The sequence below is a fragment of the Agelaius tricolor genome, unplaced genomic scaffold (genome assembly GCF_023055355.1).
Source record: "Agelaius tricolor isolate 1412-34295 unplaced genomic scaffold, bAgeTri1.0.p SCAF_70, whole genome shotgun sequence".
Lineage (NCBI taxonomy): Eukaryota > Metazoa > Chordata > Aves > Passeriformes > Icteridae > Agelaius > Agelaius tricolor.
Genome location: NW_027269330.1, coordinates 748,506 through 766,681, shown reverse-complemented (window position 1 = coordinate 766,681; position 18,176 = coordinate 748,506). Strand labels below are relative to the sequence as shown.

The 18,176-nt window shown below is 58.7% G+C and overlaps 2 protein-coding genes across 9 annotated transcripts; one reads left to right on the top strand and one right to left on the bottom strand.

Annotated features, from left to right (window-relative positions):
• Positions 1-7,823, bottom strand: PROM2 (prominin 2). Its single transcript, XM_071417646.1, has 23 exons — positions 7,565-7,823; positions 6,924-6,973; positions 6,597-6,799; positions 6,383-6,503; positions 5,997-6,060; positions 5,763-5,852; positions 5,459-5,658; positions 5,300-5,374; positions 5,149-5,212; positions 4,875-5,034; positions 4,350-4,502; positions 3,909-4,032; positions 3,327-3,418; positions 3,169-3,253; positions 2,932-3,078; positions 2,779-2,850; positions 2,615-2,707; positions 2,480-2,533; positions 2,073-2,153; positions 1,323-1,391; positions 1,118-1,207; positions 899-1,005; positions 1-407 (listed from the first exon to the last, which is right to left on the bottom strand). The coding sequence occupies exons 1-23, from the start codon at positions 7,806-7,808 to the stop codon at positions 344-346; spliced, it is 2,502 nt and encodes an 833-aa protein (XP_071273747.1). The 5' UTR covers positions 7,809-7,823; the 3' UTR covers positions 1-343.
• A 1,708-nt stretch (positions 7,824-9,531) lies between these two features.
• On the top strand, positions 9,532-18,029 carry DUSP11 (dual specificity phosphatase 11). 8 transcript variants are annotated; one of them, XM_071417638.1, is made up of 10 exons: positions 9,532-9,824; positions 10,424-10,499; positions 11,362-11,493; positions 12,433-12,556; positions 12,954-13,014; positions 13,968-14,014; positions 14,517-14,589; positions 15,256-15,354; positions 15,857-16,513; positions 16,562-18,029. In XM_071417638.1, exons 1-10 carry the CDS (start codon positions 9,790-9,792, stop codon positions 17,484-17,486), a joined length of 2,229 nt encoding a protein of 742 aa, XP_071273739.1. In that variant the 5' UTR covers positions 9,532-9,789; the 3' UTR covers positions 17,487-18,029. The 8 variants fall into 8 exon arrangements, with proteins under 8 accessions (XP_071273739.1, XP_071273738.1, XP_071273741.1 ...); XM_071417637.1 differs by having other exon boundaries at positions 9,534-9,824; positions 15,857-15,943; positions 15,992-18,029; XM_071417640.1 differs by lacking the exon at positions 15,256-15,354 and having other exon boundaries at positions 9,536-9,824; positions 15,857-15,943; positions 15,992-18,029.
• Positions 18,030-18,176: the final 147 nt, after the last annotated feature.

Sequence of the window (18,176 nt, the reverse complement as noted above, 5' to 3'; positions counted from 1 at the left end):
TTTGAGGGGAGGGTTTTAATGTGCCCCACACCGCCTGGGGGTGCTGGGAGTGGGGGATCGCTGTGGGGTGTGAGAGGGCTGGGGGAGCCTCCCCTTCCAGCCAGGATCAGCCAGGCTGCAGGAGCCCCCCAGAGACCCCAAATCTCCAGGTGTCCCATGCCTGGGAAGGACGCCAGACCCCAAAGGACACCGAGAAAGAGACGCCAGAGGGATCCAAAGCCCTGAGAGGTGCCAGAGGGATTTGGAGCTTTGGCACAGGTTTGTGCTTTGGGTTTGTGCTGCTTTGGGTTTGGGTTTGGGTTTGTGGCAGCTCCTGGGGCGCCGCACCCGGCAGAGCCCCATCCTAGAGCTTGAGCGCTGTCACACGGGGGATGTGGAAGGGACAGGTCTCCTCTGAGCCCGTGGAGCTGCAGGAGAGATGGAGAAAGCCCGAGGGATGGTCAGGGAGGGGTCCACACCCCCATTCCCGTGTCCTCCCTGTCCCCTTGTCCTCCCATCTCCTTATCCTTCCCTTGTTCTGGTGTCCTTCTCCCTGTCCCCATGTCCTCCCTGTCCCCATGTCCTCCCCATCCTTTTATCCTCCTTGTCCATGTGTCCTCCCCATCCCCTTGTCCTGCTGCCCCATGCCCCCCTTATCCTCTTGTCCTCCCTGTCCTTGTGCCCCCTTGTCCCCCCTTCTCCTTGTCCCCCATGTCCTCCCCGTCCCCTCGTCCTCCTGCCCCGTGTCCATCCCATCCCTTCGTCCCCGTGTTTCCCTCATCCTCTTGTCCTCCCCATCCCCGTGTCCCCTTGTCCTCCCCGTCCACTTGTCCTCCTCATCCCCATGTCCCCCTCATCCTCTTGTCCCCCCGTGTCCCCCCGTGTCCCCCCGTGTCCCCGGTCCCCAGCTGCCCCTCACATCAGGCGGTTGCGGATGGGGCGGAAGTGTTTGGTGAGTCTGACGGCGAAGATGATGCTGGGGATGAGGAAGAAGGTGCAGCAGCCCAGGCTGAACCAGAAGGCGTTCTGCAAGGAGAACCGGCCGGGCTGAGGGGCAGCCCCGGGGCTCCGGAGGGGCTCGGGCAGCCCCAGCGCCCCCGCAGCTCCTCCCCGGAGCCCCGAGGAGGGCGATGCTCACCCAGGGCTCGGCGATGCGGTCACACAGGATCACCCGCCCGTTGTCCAGGGCCGTGGCCAGCGGCTGGCACGAAGCCACGTCCTCCCTCAGCTGCAACGAGACAAGCACCACGCCCGGCTGCTGGTGTGCGGTTTGCCTGCTGGGGGGGACCCATGGGGGCTCCTGGGCCCCAAAAATCCCCGCGGGGGGACGGGGGAGCTCTCACCGTCTGCCCGACCCAGTTGAGGTACTGGGTGAAATAGCGCAGCTCCTTCCTGGTGAAGCAGCCGAGCTCCTGGGCAGGGAGAGGCAGCGTGGAGGGAGAGCCCTGCACTTCCCGGCCCGGATTCAGCCCCACAGTTCCCAATTCTGATTGAACCCCGCAGTTCCCAGCCTGAATTTAACCCACACTTCCCAATCTGGATTCAGCCCCACAGTTCCCAGTCCAGATTCAGCCCCACAGTTCCCAATTCCCATTCAGCCCCGCAGTTCCCAGTCTGGATTCAGTCCCGCAGTTCCCAGTATGAATTTAACCCACACTTCCCAATCTGGATTCAACCCCACACTTCCCGATTCTGATTCAGCCCCGCGCTTCCCAATTCCAACTCAGCCCCACAGTTCCCAGTCCAGATTCAACCCTACAGTTCCCAATTCAATCCCACCATTCCCAATTCCGATTCAACCCCAGTCTGAATTTAACCTGCACTTCCCAATCTGGATTCAGCCCCACACTCCCCAGTTCTGATTCAACCCTGCATTCCCCATCCCGGCTCCATCCCCACGTTCCCCATCCCAGCTCCATCCCCACGTTCCCCATCCCGGCTCCATCCCCGCACTCCCCAGCCTCTCTCCAGCCTCTCTCCAGGCGAATGCAGGCTGGGAAATGGGGGCTGAAGGCTCCCGGTGCCCTCTTCCCCCTCTTTCCTCCTGGCTGCGGGGGATTCCAGCCCCGCAGGTTCACCCAGCCCCGCCTCACCTGCCGCAGGATCTGCTGGGCCTGCAGGGGCAGCCGGGCTTCCACCGAAGCTGTGGTGGCCAGAGTCCTCCTCACCCGCTCCTGGGGAGGCACAGCGAGGGCAGAGCATCCTCAGGGCCTGGAGGGGCGGAGTGGGTGCCCGGGGGGTGCAGGGAGAAACCCCAAATTGGGTCTGGGTGCCGGGCAGGGAAAGGGGGATGTGCCCTGAGCAGGAAAACCCCTTTGCAGGGGGATTTCTGGTTTGTGACAGCAAATCTAATCCCTAAAGGAGACTGATTTTCCTGGCTGGCATTTTTCCTGGCTCTCCCATCACCCTGCAGCTTGTATTTTTTTGTTGCTGTTGTTTTGTGGCAGATGGGAACCATGGAGCACCAGAGTTTCTGGGGCTGGAAGAGACGTGTCAGTACCTTGAGGTGCGGCGCCAAGCGGGAGAGGAACTGGACGCTTTCCCCCAGCTTCGCCTGCAGGACAGGGAGGTGAGGAAGGTTCAGAAACCTCGTTGTCCCCTTCAAGGGGCTGCCACCAGCCCGGCAGGGACTCACCACCAAAGCCTCCTGCGCCTGCACCGTGGAGTTCTGCATGTGCCTCAGTGCCCTGGCCTCCGCTGCGAGCCGCCCGGCCACCGTGCTGTTCCTCTGCAGGGCACGGCGGGGTCAGCCCGGCCCCGACAGCACCGAGGGCCCCCCTCACCTGCCCCGCCGCTCACCTGCATCTTCTGCAGCCCCTCCAGGTTCCTCGCCAAGCCGGGCAGGCTGGTCTGCACCACGGGGTTCTTCATCTGCGGGGAAACGGAGTCAGGGGCTGCCCGAAATGCAGCCCAGCCCCACAGCAGGTCCAGATGGTGGCGAGCAGCCCTCACCTCCTCCTGGAAGCGCCCGTAATCCACCTCGTCCAGCCCGCTGCGGGCGAAGGCCTCCAGGTCCTGCCTGCCCTCGCTGCGGAGCAGCCGCACGGCCCCCAGCTCCGCCGTGAAGTCTCCCAGGCGTTTTTGGAAGTCGGCCGTGTACTGCAGGGCGGGACAAGGCGTCCTGCAGGGCTCCCAGTAACCCCAGTAAAGCTCCTGCGTCCCCTGCCCCGACCCGGAGCCGGCCCTCACCTGGGGGGTTCTCAGGTGCTCGTCCAGGTCGTAGGAGCTGTCGAGCTGCAGCACCTCCCAGAGCCCCGCGCCGCTCTTGCACTCCCTGCAAGGCAGAGGAGCGTTGGGGGGACCCCAAATCCATCCTGGCGGCTCAGGGAGGCTCCTGCCGTGCTCACCTGTACGCAGAGCTGAGGTTGGAGTCCCTCCTGAGGTTGAGCTGGCGGGTGAGGTTCATGGACGGAGGGAGATTCCCCGGGGTGTCAATGAACTGGGCCAAACAGGAGGAGAAATTGAGGCAGGGTAAGGCAGGGGTGCTCCCACAGGGATTCTGGGGGTGCTCTGCCCTCACAGGGGTATCCTGGGGGGGGTTCATGGCAGCCTGAGCTAATTTTGGGTTTGTTTCCACACTTCCCAATGAGGAGCCTGGCCTGGTGTATTTGGAGGGACAGGGCCGTGTGTGGCACTGCCACGGGGACAGTCCTGACCCCAGTCCCACTGCCCCAATCCCTCTCCCATCCCCATCACCCCCATCAAGCACCCCGAGGACCGGGGAACAGCAATTAGGAAGTGAATTAACAGCACAAAGGCGATTCCCAGCTGCTGATGCAAATCCGAGGAGCTAATCCGAAACTTAATCTTCTGGTCTAGGACGGGGCTTTTCCAGTCGGGTTTAGGGGGAGGACACAGAGCCTTTGGAGGTGTTTTGGTGCACGGAAGGAGAGATTTACAGGGCGATGGGTGGATGTGTGGCCACCCACCTTATAAATCTCCTGGTTGACCCAATTCCTGCAAACCAGCGTCTGGATGTTGCCCCCGACCAGGAAGGTGGCGAAAACCAGGAGGATGAGGAGCCAGGAGAACAGGAAAGCCAAGCCCACGCCGCTGAAAGAGAGGGGAGAGGGGGCGGCGCCGGTGGCTTCGCAGCCCCGAGAGGGCAGGAAGGGACCTGCCCGTCCAGCTGCAGCCCCGCGGCTCCTTCCCGAGCCCGGGCACGCCGGGCTGGGCAGGGCCGGCCCTGGCAGCGGGGTGTGCTGCCAGCTCCCAGGGAGGAGCAGCTTCTCCCGGAGCTGCCGGCGCAGGCGGTGCCTTCAAAAGCTTTTCCGCTGGGACCTCTCCCAGTGCCTCCCTTGGCTTTGCCTGGGTTTTTTTGGGGGGTGTGTGAGGTGGAGCAGCCCCCCAGCACCCAGATAAAGCCTTACACCAGGAGAAACTTGGCGCCAGCTTCTCCTCGGCACTCGTAGTCGCTGGGGTCCTCCCGCTTGGACAGCCCGTAGGCCCCCAGGGCCATGCCCGTCACGTTGCAGGCGAGGATGAGGAGGATGATGGAGCACAGCACCGTGCCCGCGATCCACCTGGAGGGGAGAGCACAGGGCACAGCCTGGAGACGCGGGGCTGAGGCACCGGGGGCTCGGGGCCCTTCTCTGCAAGGAAGGGTGCTCCCATTGCCGATGGTGGGGCACGCAGTGGTTGTGGGTGGGATCTTTTGGAGCCCTCCTATTTTTCGGATATCTTGTTGGCCATTTAGGCTGTGAATGATGGAGCCTGAGCACAGGGAGAGCACGGCTTTGAGGAATGCGTGAGTTGAGATGTGGAGGGAGGCCAGTTCGGGGAGGTTTAGTCCCATTGTAACTATTAGGAGTCCTGGCTGGCTTGAAGTAGAGAAGGCAATGATTCTTTTTATTGTCGTTTTGGGTAAGGGCGCATGTGGCTGCCCCCGGGCTCACCTGTAGCGCTCGAAGCGCTCCGCCTCCCGCAGGTACGGCCGGCTCCGCTGCTCCGCCTCCGCCAGCGCCTCGCTGGCCGGCCGGGTGTAGTCGGGCAGGGGGAAGCCGTCGGCGATGGACTGCACCTTCTCCGCCGTGCGGGCCAGGTCGGCCCGCAAATCTGCGGGAACACGGCCGGGCTGCAGGGCTGGGTGGTCCCTGCACCCCACCCCGTGTCCCCAAAAGGATTCACGGCGTGGGGGATGTCCCCACTCGCTGTGGCAGCCCCACTCACCCTGGATGACCTGAGCCATCCTCTCCACGGCCAGCTCCGGGATGGAGTTGAAGGTGCCATTGCCCTGCAGGAAAAAAGGAGGCACTGAGCACCTCAGCTGGAGTTGCCTGCGGGTGCTGGACCCCCCCATGCTTCACCCCAACCCCTAAACCTGGCGAATCATCTCCGCAAAGTCACTTCGGGGCAGGCCGGCCAGCGCCTTCAACACCTTCTCCACCGACGGCACCTGGGGAGAGCGGAGAACAGACCCCGTGAGCCGCGGGGCGGCGGCGCGGGGAGGCCACCGGGGGCACCAGGGGCCCGTGCCCACCTTGGCGTAGTCAGCGCCGAGCTGCAGGCCCTGTGCCCGGCCCAGGACGCTGGCGCAGGAGGTGCAGCGCGGGTCGTCCAGGAGCGCGACCACGCGGCGCCTCCGCTCCCGCAGCGCCGGCTCCAGCTCGGCCCGCGCCGCCGCCAGCGCCCGCGCCGTCCGGTGCACGATCTGTAAATGGTGCAGCGAGCTCTGTAGGTCTTAAAGAGAAAGCCCAGGGCTCGGTCACGCTGCTCCGCTCGGCCGCCACGCAGAGGCTGCGGCCCCGGTGGCGGTGCCGGGGACAGCTGAGCTCCGGCCGTACCTCCGGCCCGGTCCTGCAGGTCGGCGAGAGCCGCGTAGGTCATGGCCTGGAGCTGTGCGTGGATGGAGAGCCCCACGCTCCTGCTGAGCCCTGCAAGGCACCGAGGCACCGTCAGCATCGTGTCCATCCCCGGGGCGAGCTCAGCACCGAGTCCATCCCCGGGGAGAGCTCGGCACCGTCGGCACCGAGACCATTCCCGGGGCGAGCTCGGGGTGCTGCCGGTGCCGTTCTTACCACCCAGGTCGGAGCTGATCTGCTTTCGGGGCACCTCGAACTTGTCCACCACCATCTGCACGCCCTGCCGGGAAAGAGGAGCCGCTGAGCCGCGGGCAGCAGCGGCCGGGAGGGGAGGGAGCCCCGCGTTGCCATTCGGAACGCATTTTTATGGCAGCCGCGTCATCTCCTCTTGCCTGGCGAACCATCCATCCCCCGAGGGAAACGCGGCCATCCCTGGGCAGCGCGCCCTGCCGGGGGCGAGGCCGCTCGGGGACACACCTGGGGGACCTTGGCAAGGTGGCGAGGGTGCTCGGGGACACGCCTGGGGACCTTGGCAAGGTGCTGGGGGCGAGGCCGCTCAGGGACACGCCTGGGGACCTTGGCGAGGCCGCTCGGGGACCCACCTGGGGGATGCTGGCAAGGTGCTGCCGCAGCGTGCGCAGGGTGGAGGGCACAGCCCCCAGCCCCGGCTCCATCTGTCCCTTCACCCTCTGGCTGGTGACAAAGGCGCAGGTGACGCTGACCCTGCGGGGAGCGAGCAGGCGGTGGCGGCGCGGCCCCGCAGGACGCGGCTCCCCCCGCCCAGCGAGGGTTTTGGGGGTGATTCGGGGGGCTCACAGGATGACGAGGGAGGTGAAGGACAGGCAGGCCAGCAGGCAGCGGCGGCGGCAGCCCAGCGAGCGCCGGTGGGCGCGGAGGCGGCCCCCGCAGCGCCGGCGGCTCCGGCAGTAGCAGAAGCACATCCCGGCCACCGGCACGGCCACGGTGAAGAGCAGAGCCACGGCGGCACAGACGACATAGCCCAGCTCGTACTGCAGCACCTGCGCCACGGGAGAGCCTCGCTGGGGCACCTCTGCACCGAGCTCGGGGCTCTCTGTGTGCCCGGGTGCCCCGTGCCAGGTGGGAACATCCCCGTGGCATCCCCTGCCCCACGGCCCGGCTCACCTGCGATGTCCTCACCGAGCCGGGGTCGTTCAGGGCTGTCCTGAGCAGCTCTGCAAAAAATAAATCACGGCACGGGCAGAGGAGGCACCGCCCGGTGCATCCCCAACCTTCGTGGGGCAGCAGCACCGGGGCAGAGGCTGAAGCTTCTGCTGAACCCCTGGGGCCCCTCTGGGACAGAGGCAGGACCCCCTTCTGAACGCCTGTAGCTGCTCTGGGACACAGGATCACAGCCTGCAGAACACCCAAGGTCCTGGCAGCAGTGGGATTGCTCTGCTTGAGGTGAGGAATCATTGTCCAGCTCATCCTCACTTTTTGTTTTTTCCCCCCAGTAAACAGAGTGCCCTCCAGTTGGTTCAGGACAATTTTCTGGATTATCCCTGGAGGATTTACCATTAACTTGAAGATCCTCTCATTTGTAATCCCTCCACATCCCGGGCAAGGAATGGGGATATTCATGGATCTTTAACAACCATTTATTTCGGTGTGAATCCCTCTGCCATTCATCATTTATCTGCAATTTAGAGTGGCCCAACTACAAGAAACAACCTCAGCAAGACGGTCCAGCTGAACTAATCCCATTTCTTTGCAAACCCACTGCATCGAACGACCCCAGATTTCTTTCCCCAGGGCTCAGGGCTTACCTGTGGGCAGCGGGTTCTGCTGGATGAGGTCCAGGCAGCGCCGGACGAGGCCGTAGAGGGGATCCAGCGAGCTGGGCACGCGGTGCAGCGCCGGCACCCGGATCTCGGCGTGCCTGTCGGTGAATCGCAGCACCGGCACTGCCCCGGGGCCGGCGGGGTGGCACTGCTGGCTGCCCGCGCCTCGCGGCATCGCCCCGGCCAGCAGCAGCAGCAGCAGCAGCAGCAGCAGCCCCGCCGCCCGCATGGCTCCGGCCAGCGCAGAGCCGGGGGGCCTCGCTCAGCTGCGATCGCCGGCCCCGGCTGGGCTGCTGCTGCTCCGGGAAACCTGCCTGACGGGTCAGCAGAGCCCAGACGCTGCCGTGGCTTGTTCCCCCACCACGGCTTCCCCGGGGCGGCTGCGTGGAGGCGTCTCCCAAACCATCCCGGGCGTGTTTTGCAAGCCCCGGCATCCCTGAGTCACCGCCGCGGGGTCCCCGCTGTCGAGCCCTGTCCCCACAGCCACGGCAAAGCCTCCGCGGGGTTTTGGGGGTGCTGAACCCCCTGTGCTCGGGCTGGAGGGTGCTGGGCCCCACCACAGCCAGCTTGGGAGGAGGGATTTGGGATTTTGGGCTTGGCTTGGGGGGTGGGAATGCCCTTGTGGGGAGATGCTCGTGTGTGGATGGGGTACCCGGGGGTCAGAAAAGCATCCTGAGAGCTGGGCCAGCAACAAGGAGACAAAACCAGCACGTGGAGAGGGGCGCCGAGGCCCGGCCGGGTGTGAGATGAGTTCTCCAGCCTCAGCCAGCGCCGGTCCCACACCCCGAGGCGGCCGCGGCTCCTTCCCAGGGCCCGGATCCTGCTCGGCCCGGCCCGAGCGCTAATTACAGGCTGGGCTGGAAGCGCAGGAGGTTCAACCTGATCCGTGCGTGCGGGGGGAGCGGCCCCGCCGAGCCCAGACGGCCCCGGGGCATCCCGAGAGCCGCGACCCCGCTCGGCCGGGCGGGCCGGACCGGGCCGCGCCCTCCGCCCGCTGCCCACGGCCCGTCTGCCCGGCGGGGACGCTGCTCCGGTGCTTCCCCTCCCTCCGGAAAAGGGGCTGGCCGCCCACGTTTGTTCTATGGGAATGGGAGGTTTGGGAGGGGAAAATCCCGTCCCGGCTGGGTTTGTCCCATCCCAGGCCAGGGAATCCTGGGATTTTCAGGATTTTCAGTACCTGGCTGGTGCTGGGCAGTGATGGGGATGCCAGGGATGATTTCTCACCATGATTTCCCATTCTCACCATGATTTCCCAACCATGGCCTCCATTTCCCATTCCCATGGTGATTTCCTAACCCCAGCCTGTATTTCCCATTCCCACGAGGATTCCCACATTCCCATTTGACTTCCATGTCCATGAGGATTTCCCATCCCACAATCATTTCCCACTCCCATAAGGATTTCCCATCCCACCTTGACTTCCATATCCATGATGATGATTTCCCATTCCCACAATCATTTCCATTCCCACAAGAATTTCCCATCCCCACAATTATTTCCCATGTCCACGATGTTTTTCCATCCCCATTCCCACTTGACTTCCATGTCCATGAGGATTTCTCATCCCCACAATCGTTCCCCAGTCCTACAAGGATTTCCCATCCCACAATCATTCCCTGCTCCCTGGTTTGGTACTGAGGCAGTGATGCTGGTTCGGTCCTGGTTCGGTGACCCTGGTGTGGTGACAATGGTTCGGTGTCACCGGTTCAGTCCCGGTCAGTGCTGGTTCAATGCCGGTTCGGTGGCACCTGTTCGGTGCCAGTTTGGTCCCGGGTTAGTGGTCCCGATTTGGTCCCGGTTCTGTCCCGGTTCGGTGTACCCGGTTCGGTCCCGGTTCGGTGTCCCTGGTTCTGTCCCGGTTCTGTCCCGGTTCGGTGTACCCGGTTCGGCCCCGGTTCAGTGTCCCTGGTTCTGTCCCGGTTCTGTCCCTGTTCTGTCCCGGTTCTGTCCCGGTTCTGTCCCTGTTCTGTCCCGGTTCGGTCCCGGTTCGGTGGCGCCGCCGTTCTGTGCCTGCAGTACCGCCCGTGACCGCTACGCGGCGCGAGAGCCCCAGCGCGCCGCGCGGGAGGCGTGGCCTCTCTGCTATGGGCGTGGTCTGAACATGGGGGCGTGACCAGTGTAGCCCCGCGCGCACGTGCGGCGGGCGCGTAAGTGACGTCAGGCACGGACGCCAAAATGACGTCACGCGCGGGCGCGGTGGCGTCGCCATCATGGTGGGCAGAGGGTCCTGCCGCGTCCCGGAGCGGTGAGCGCGGCCCGAGCGCGGGGCCGCGGGCTCTGAGGGGCTGTGGGCTCTGTGGGGCCGCAGGGTGTGAGGGTCCCCGGGCCGGGAGACGCTTGAGGATCTCTGGGCAGGGTGGGAGCGGAAGGTCCCTGAGCCAGGGAGGATTTGGGGGTCCGGGGAAGGTTTGAGGGGGGATTTGGGGGTCCCAGACTCGGTGGGAGTTTGAGGTGGGATTTGGGGGTCTCGGGCCTGGGGGAGGTTTGAGGGTCCCTAGACCAGGGCCGTGGTTCCCAGGCCGGGGTGGGCTTGAGGGTCCTTAGGACTGGGGGTGAATTTGGGGGTCCCTGGTCCAGCCAGAGCTTGAGGGGTCCCCAGGACTGGCAGGAATTTGGGGGATCCCTGGGCCGGACAGAGTTTGAGGCATCCCCAGGACAGGGGTTTGGCCGCCCATGGGTCGGGGGTCCCTGGCCATGAGGGATTTTTCCCCAGGGGGAGGCTGAGGGCTCTCAGTGCTGCTGAATTCGGGGTTCCAGGCTGGGGGGGTTGCGTTGCCGGCTCTGGGGGTGTCTGGGGGGGCCGGGCCGGGGGTCCCTGCCCCGTCTGACCCCCCAATGGCTCAGGTGGACAGAGTACACCCCCCTGGGCCGCAGGATGCCCGGCACGCGCTTCGTGGCCTTCAAGGTGCCCCTGAAGAAGGTGAGGGGGCACTTTGGGCTGGGGGGGGGGACGTTCCTTGAGGGAATTCCTGATCCCAAAATGCAGAGCTGGGTTTGGGAGGGGCAGCAGATGGGCTGGGCTCCAGGGAACGGGGACAGGAGGAGAGGAAACAGCTCCTGGAGGGATTTCTTCCTGGGAAAGGAGGGGAGGATTGGGACGGGGACAGGAGGACCAAAATCAGCTCCAGGCTGGACATCAGGAGGAATTTTTTTGCTGGGAAGGGCAAGGAGGTGTTGGAGCTGCCCAGGGAGGTTTGGGACTGGGACAGGAGAAGAAAAATCAACTCCAGGCTGGGCACCAGGAGGAATTTTTCCCTGGGAAGGGCAGGGAGGCGTTGGAGCTGCCCACCCTGGAGGTGTCCATGGAGCTCCTGGAGGTGGCACTCAGTGCTATGGGGTGGGCATCGGGCACAGCTGGCACTGGGTGGTGTCCAGGGGCTTTTGCAGCCTCAGGGATTCTGTGGTTTGTGTGTTTGGGCTGAATTCCCAGCAGCAAACCTGCAGTGAGTGCCCAGCTGTGTTTGTCACTGTGAAAGTTGTCACTCACCACTGGGAGCTCCCAAAGCTCTGAGGCTCTGAGCAAATCCATAAACTGGGTCATTTTAATGTCCTTTTCACCCAAACCAGGCCAGAATTCAGTGACCAAACTGTGATTTTCTTTTTTTTTGCCTGGGTTGTTGTCTCTGGTCTCCAGCACACTCCAGAGCAGGAGCGTCCCCTCTCCCCAGCCCTCACAACATCCCCAGGTTTTAGCAACTGCTTTAAACTATCATTTCATGTTTTAAACCATCATTTCTTGCTTTAAACCATCATTTCCTTCTTTAAACCACCATTTCCTGCAGTGCTTTGAGCAGAACCTCCTGCCAGAGAAGAGATTTTCCCCTCGGGACCTCATCAGGAAGGTGCGGGAGAGGAAGGAGGAGCTGGGGCTGATCATCGACCTCACCTACACCACACGCTACTACAGCAGGCAGGTCAGTGCTCAGAATGGGGGAATCCTCCCCAAAACCAGCTCAGAATGGGGGAATCCTCCCCAAAACCAGCTCAGAATGGGGGAATCCTCCCCAAAACCAGCTCAGAATGGGGGAATCCTCCCCAAAACCAGCTCAGAATGGGGGAATCCTCCCCAAAACCAGCTCAAAATGGGGGAATCCTCCCCAAAACCAGCTCAGAATGGGGGAATTCTCCCCAAAACCAGCTCAAAATGGGGGAATCCTCCCCAAAACCAGCTCAGAATGGGGGAATCCTCCCCAAAACCAGCTCAGAATGGGGGAATCCTCCCCAAAACCAGCTCAGAATGGGGGAATTCTCCCCAAAACCAGCTCAGAATGGGGGAATCCTCCCCAAAACCAGCTCAAAATGGGGGAATCCTCCCTAAAACCAGCTCAGAATGGGGGAATCCTCCCCAAAACCAGCTCAAAATGGGGCTGGGAGGGGCTGGAATCCTCTCCAGGGGCTGAGCTGCAGCCTTGCAGGACAGTGGGGTGTTTCTGATCAAGTCTCCAAGCCCCAGATAGTTCATTACCTGTGATTCTTTAATTAATAAGAATTTTTCTGTGAGAAAAACCTGGGTTTTTTTCTGCTTTACTACCTGTCATTCTTTATTTAATAAGAATTTTTCTGTGAGGAGAACTGGTTTTTTTCTGGTTTTTTTACCTGTGATTCTTTAATTAATAAGAATTTTTGTGTGAGGAAAACTCATCATTTTCTGTTTTTTTTACCAGTGCTTGTGTAATTAATAAGAATTTCTCTGTGAGGAACACACATATTTTTCTAGTTTTTTACCTGTCATTCTTTAATTAATAAGGATTTTTGTGTGAGGAAAACTGTTTTTTTCTGGCTTACTACCAGTGTTTGTGTAATTAATGAGCACTTTGGTGCTTTTTCTGGAAATGACTGAGGTTTTTCCCCAGGACCTGCCCTCCACAGTGCAGTACTGCAAGATCCTGACCATGGGCCACGAGATCCCCAACAGAAGAACCTTCCTGAGGTTCAGGGACTTGGTGAGGAGGTTCCTGGTGGCCAACAAGGACAACGGTGAGCCTGCACTTCCCCTCTGGCCCAGCAGGGATTTCTTTCCCTCCTCTGGGCCTGCCAGAGTCCAGTAAATGCAATAAATTGGATTTTCTGGGGAAGGAATCCCCCTGGGCTCTGATATCCTGGGCAGGGATGGAAGCAGGACTCACCTGGGTGGACTTTGAGTCCCTCCCACCCCAAAGGCTTCTCAAAGGTGTCATTTGAGCCTTAGTTGGGATTGAACTCTGGGACTGAGCAGATGAGCAGCCAGAATTAATGAGCTGAGTGCTAATTAGACCTGAGCACGTGGTGTGTGTGGGTATTGCACTGGGGGGGTTTGGGGCAGGTGGGCTCATTCTGGGGACATTTGGGACATTGGGGAGGGGAAGCAGCTCGGGGTGCCCTGTGTGTGTTGCAGATAAACTGATCGGGGTGCACTGCACACATGGCCTGAACAGGACTGGCTACCTGGTCTGCAGGTGGGTGCTGCTGCTGCTGGGGGCACTGCAGGTGGGTGCTGCTGCTGCTGGGGGCACTGCAGGTGGGTGCTGCTGCTGCTGGGGGCACTGCAGGTCAGTTCTCCCTGCCCAGGTGGGCTCTGTGCTGGCAATTCCAGGTCAGTTCCCCTTGCCCAGGTTGGCAGTGCCAGGTCAGTTCCTGTGGCAGTTCCAGGTCAGTTCTTGCCCAGGCAGTTCCAGGTCAGTTCCTGTGGCAGTTCCAGTTCAGTTCCCCTTGCCCAGGTTGGCAATTCCAGGTCAGTTCTCCCTGCCCAGGTTGGCAGTTCCAGCTCAGTTCCTGTGGCAGTTCCAGGTCAGTTCCTGTGGCAGTTCCAGGTCAGTTCCCCTTTCCCAGGCTGGCAGTTCCAGGTCAGTTCCTGTGGCAGTTCCAGTTCAGTTCCCCTTGCCCAGGTTGGCAGTTCCAGGTCAGTTCCCCTTACCCAGGCTGGCAATTCCAGGTCAGTTCCAGGTCAGTTCCTGTGGCAGTTCCAGCTCAGTTCCTGTGGCAGTTCCAGCTCAGTTCCTGTGGCAGTTCCAGGTCAGTTCCTGTGGCAGTTCCAGGTCAGTTCCCCTTACCCAGGCTGGCAATTCCAGGTCAGTTCCAGGTCAGTTCCTGTGGCAGTTCCAGGTCAGTTCCTGTGGCAGTTCCAGTTCAGTTCCTGTGGCAGTTCCAGTTCAGTTCCCCTTGCCAAGCTGGCCCCACTGGTGACCCTTCAGCAGGAAACCAGACTGGGGTAATTTCTGTGACCCCAAACTTGCAAGGATTCACGGGGGGGGCATTTTTTTTCCATCCCAAAATTCAGCATTAAATGCTGATTCTCCATAAATAAAAAATTTAAAACTCCCCAGTCCTTTTTTATCTGTTTGTATCATCACCACCCATCGATGTTTGCATAATTAATTGTTTAATTAGAGATGTTTTGCTGCTCTTTCAGGTACCTGATTGAGGTTGAAGGCATGGAGCCAAATGCTGCCATAGAGTGTGAGCATCCTGCTGGGATGGGAGTGTTCAGGGAGGGAAGGGCAAATTTTGGGAGGAAGCTTTTAAAAGAGGTTTGTTTAAAAAGTAGCTCTAAGTGGCTTTTCTTTTTATTTGGGAAAAGATTTTTGTTGAGAAGAGTGGGAAAAGAGTTTATTTAACAGAGTGTTTATAGGTATGAAAAATTAATAATGTTAAACAATACATTTTTCTGTTATTGTTTTCAAGAGATATTAGGTTAAATTTAGATTTTTTTTGTGTGGATTGTAGTTTGGCTTGCTTAGTTTTTTATTAATTTTTTTTGGTTTTGGAATGTAGTGTTTTAGGCTCTGGTGGTTTTTGGGCTTTTAGTTTAGAGTAGAACAGTTTAAAAAAACAGTTTAAAAAAAATTATAGTTCAGGGAACTTTTTTGTTTGTTTGTTTGTTTTAGTTAGCTAAAAACAAAGTGCAAAGTAGAGTTTTGGAGGGTTTCAGCTGCTCTGGGGTAACTCTGTGTGTCCCCAGTGTTCAACACATCTCGAGGGCACCCCATGGAGAGGAGCAACTACATCCAGGACCTGCAGAGGAGAGCCCCGAGGTGAGCCTGGCTGGAAACCCCACAGAGGGCAGGGCTGGGGGGTTTGGGGAGAAATCCCCCCTGTGAGGTGGAATTGCCAGGAAATCTGGGGCTGCTCCACCCCTGGCAGTGCCCAAGGAGCAGCCTGGGCCAGGGAAAGGTGTCCCTGGCTGGGATTTAAGGTCCTTCCCAACCCAAACCATTCTGGGGCTGGAGCTGGATGGAAAAAACCCCCCAGGCCTCTTTCAGGGTGTGTGATGACCTGATGGGATCACTCAGTGGGTGAAAAACTCCATTTTCCCAGTGAAAACATCTGGAATTGTCTTTCAAATTCCCTTCCAAAGCAGCTGTGAGCTGAAGGATTTGGGCTCAGATGTGAGGAAGCAAAGCAGTGCCCCAGCAAAGGCCCAGGAGCAGCTGCTGAAGCACCCCCAGCCCCCCTGGCAGTGCCCAGGGAGCAGCCTGGGCCAGGGAAAGGTGTCCCTGGGTGGTTTGGGTTGGAAAGGACCTTAAATCCCACTCTGGGGCTGGAGCTGCATGGAAAAACCCCCCAAGCCTCCTCTCAGGGTGTGATCACCTGATGGGATCACTCAGTGGGTGAAAAGCTCCATTTTCCCAGTGAAAACATCTGGAATTGTGAAAAGCTCCATTTTCCCAGTGAAAACATCTGGAATTGTCTTTCCAAAGCAGCTGTGAGCTGAAGGATGTGGGCTCAGATGTGAGGAAGGAAAGCAGTGCCCCAGCAAAGGCCCAGGAGCACCCCCAGCCCCCCCTGGCAGTGCCCAGGTAGGTGTTGCCCCTTCCCCTGCTCCCTCCCTTTGGGAACAATCCCAGCCGGATTTTTCCAGGCTCCCCCAGCTCTGGGAGAGTAAAAAAAGAAATTTCTGAAAGTTGTTCAGGGCCAAAATGGCAGCAGGGAGGCTCTTGTGCCTTGGGAATGCTCCCAAAGCATCTCCAGCACAGCTTTGGGCACAGCCAGTGCCAGCTGTGGCACAGCTGGGGCTCCTTCCCCTCCTCCCCAGTTCCTGATGGAGATTGAAACAAATTCCTGATGGAGATTGAAACAAATCCCTGATGGGAATTGAAAATCCCTGATGGGAATTGAAAATCCCTGATGGGAATTGAAAATCCCTGATGGAAATTGAAAATTCCCGATGGAAATCCTGTCAGAAACCAGGAGTGAGCCTCTCTAAAGTTCAGGCTGCAGGAAAGGCTCTGGGTGCTCCCAGAGGGGCTCTGGGTGCTCCCCCAGCTCTTTTTTGGGTGCTGATCCCCAATTTCCCTGCAGGAGCACCAGCAGTGCCAGGCAGAGGCAGGAAGAGCAGAAAAATCTGGAGCAGAGGAAGCAGAAAAAGCAAAATCATCTGGAGATAGAGCATCAGGAGCAGAGGAAACACAAAAAGCAAAATCATCTGGAGATAGAACATCAGGAACAGAGGAGACACAAAAAGCAAAATCATCTGGAGATAGAGCATCAGGAGCAGAGGAAACACAAAAAGCAGAATCAGCTGGAGCATCAGGAACAGAGGAAAAAGAAGCAGAATCATCAGGAGCAGAAGCATCTGGAGATGGAACATCAAGAGCAAAGGAAGCAGAAGAAGCAGAAACATCTGGAGATGGAGCATCAGGAGGAGAGGAAACAGAAAAAGCTGAAACATCAGGAGCAGAATCACCTGGAACAGAGGAAGCAGAAAAAACTGGAGGAGCTGGAGCACCTGGAACAGAATCATCTGGAAATGGAGCATCAGGAGCAGAGGAAGCAGAAGGAGCAGAACCATCTGGAACAAAGGAAGCAGAAGAAGCTGGAGCTCCAGGAGCAGGAGGGTCTGGAGCAGAGGCAGCAGAAAAAGCAGAACCACCTGGAAATGGAGCATCAGGAGCAGAGGAAGCAGAAAAAGCTGAAACACCTGGAGCTGGAGCATCAGGAGAAAAGGAAGCAGAAAAAGCTGGAACATCTGGAAATGAAACATCAGGAGCAAAGGAAGCAGAAAAGGCTGGAACATCTGGAGCAGAACCATGTGGAGATGGAGCATCAGGAGAAAAGGAAGCCAAAAAAGCAGAAACATCAGGAACAGAATCTGGAGCAGGAGCAGAGGAAGCAGAAAAAGCTGAAACACCTGGAGCAGAATAACCTGGAAACAGAGCATCTGGAGCAGAGGAAACAGAAGGAGCAGAACCATCTGGAACAGAGGAAGAAAAAAAAGCTGGAACATCAGGAGCAGAATCATCTGAAGGAGAGGAAGCAGAAAAAACTGGAGCTCCAGGAGCAGGAGCATCTTGAACAGAAGAAAGAGAAAAAACTGGAACATCAGGAGCAGAATCATCTGGAAATGGAGCATCAGGAGCAGAAGAAAGAGAAGAAACAGAAACATCTGGAGCAGAAGAAGCAGAAACATCTGGAACAGAATAATCTGGAGATAGAGCATCAGGAACAAAGGAAACAGGAAAAGCTGGGGCTCCAGGAGCAGGAGCATCTTGAGCAGAAGAGGCTGAAAAAGCTGGAACGTCAGGAGCAGAGGAAACAGAAAAAACAGAAACATCTGGAGCAGGAGAAGCAGGATTGGCTGGAACAGAATCATCTGGAGATGGAGCATGAGGAGCAGAGGAAGCAGAAAAAACAGAAACATCTGGAGCAGGAGAAGCAGGATTGGCTGGAACAGAATCATCTGGAGATGGAGCATGAGGAGCAGAGGAAGCAGAAAAAACAGAAACATCTGGAGCAGAATCATCTGGAGCTGGAGCATCAGGAGCAGAGGAAGCAGAAGAAGCTGGATAAGAGACAGCAGAAGCAGCAGAATTATTTGGAGCACAATGATCAGGAGCAGGAGGCCGTGGAGCCGCCCTGCCCTGTGCCCCCCAGGAACTGCTGGCTGTCCCCACCCCTCAAGAAGAAGAAGAAGCAGCACCAGGAGCTGTGATCCCCCCAGAGCCCCCAGCCCAGGAGAGCCCAGCAGGACATGTCCTGACAGAGCCCCACCAGGAGAACCCTGCAGGGAGCAGCAGCAGCTGCCCAGGGCTGCTTTTAATCTGATTTTTAACCTGGTTTTTAACCTGGTTTTTCTCACTGCCCACAGCTCTGGTGCTTTTCCACCAGGAGAACCCTGCAGGGAGCAGCAGGAGCTGCCAGGCAGCAGCAGGTTTTTAAGAAAATCAAGGCTGGTTTTTAATCTGTTTTTTTTCTCACAGCTCAGGTGCTTTTACAGGAATTTTTTCATCGGGTGCTGTGAGTGAGGGATTCTGGAATAATCCTAAAGAAACTTCCTCAGGTACCCCTGGACCTTCAACAAAATGGAGTTTTGTTGATTTCCTCAGGGCAAGGAACGGGACTGACCATGAAAACTCAGATTTTTATTCTCTTTTTTACTCATTTTTGCTATAATGGGTAAAATCAGCAACATTTTTTACCTGAGTATAAAATTTTTACTTTTGCTAAAGTAAATTTCCACGCTGTGCAAACTCCAGCTTGGCTGCGGAGCAGTGATTTCCCGCGCTGAGGGGGGGTCGGGCCCGGTTTTGGGGTGAGAACGGCCGGGTTTGGGTTGGGCGCTGCCCCTTTAAGAGCTACCGCTGTGACGTCACCACGCGCGACGTGGTGCGGAAGCCGTTTC

Excerpts from the sequence above, each read along its gene's own strand:
- DUSP11 (XM_071417635.1), top strand. The coding sequence starts at position 9,790 with ATGGTGGGCAGAGGGTCCTGCCGCGTCCCGGAGCG. Across the intron at positions 9,825-10,423 it reads TCCTGCCGCGTCCCGGAGCG|GTGGACAGAGTACACCCCCC; the intron begins GTGAGCGCGGCC and ends CCAATGGCTCAG. Across the intron at positions 12,557-12,953 it reads GGTGGCCAACAAGGACAACG|ATAAACTGATCGGGGTGCAC; the intron begins GTGAGCCTGCAC and ends TGTGTGTTGCAG.
- PROM2 (XM_071417646.1), bottom strand. The coding sequence starts at position 7,808 with ATGCGGGCGGCGGGGCTGCTGCTGCTGCTGCTGCTGCTGCTGCTGGCC. Across the intron at positions 6,800-6,923 it reads GCTCGGTGAGGACATCGCAG|GTGCTGCAGTACGAGCTGGG; the intron begins GTGAGCCGGGCC and ends CCCGTGGCGCAG. Across the intron at positions 2,154-2,479 it reads GCTTGGCGCCGCACCTCAAG|GAGCGGGTGAGGAGGACTCT; the intron begins GTACTGACACGT and ends GTGCCTCCCCAG.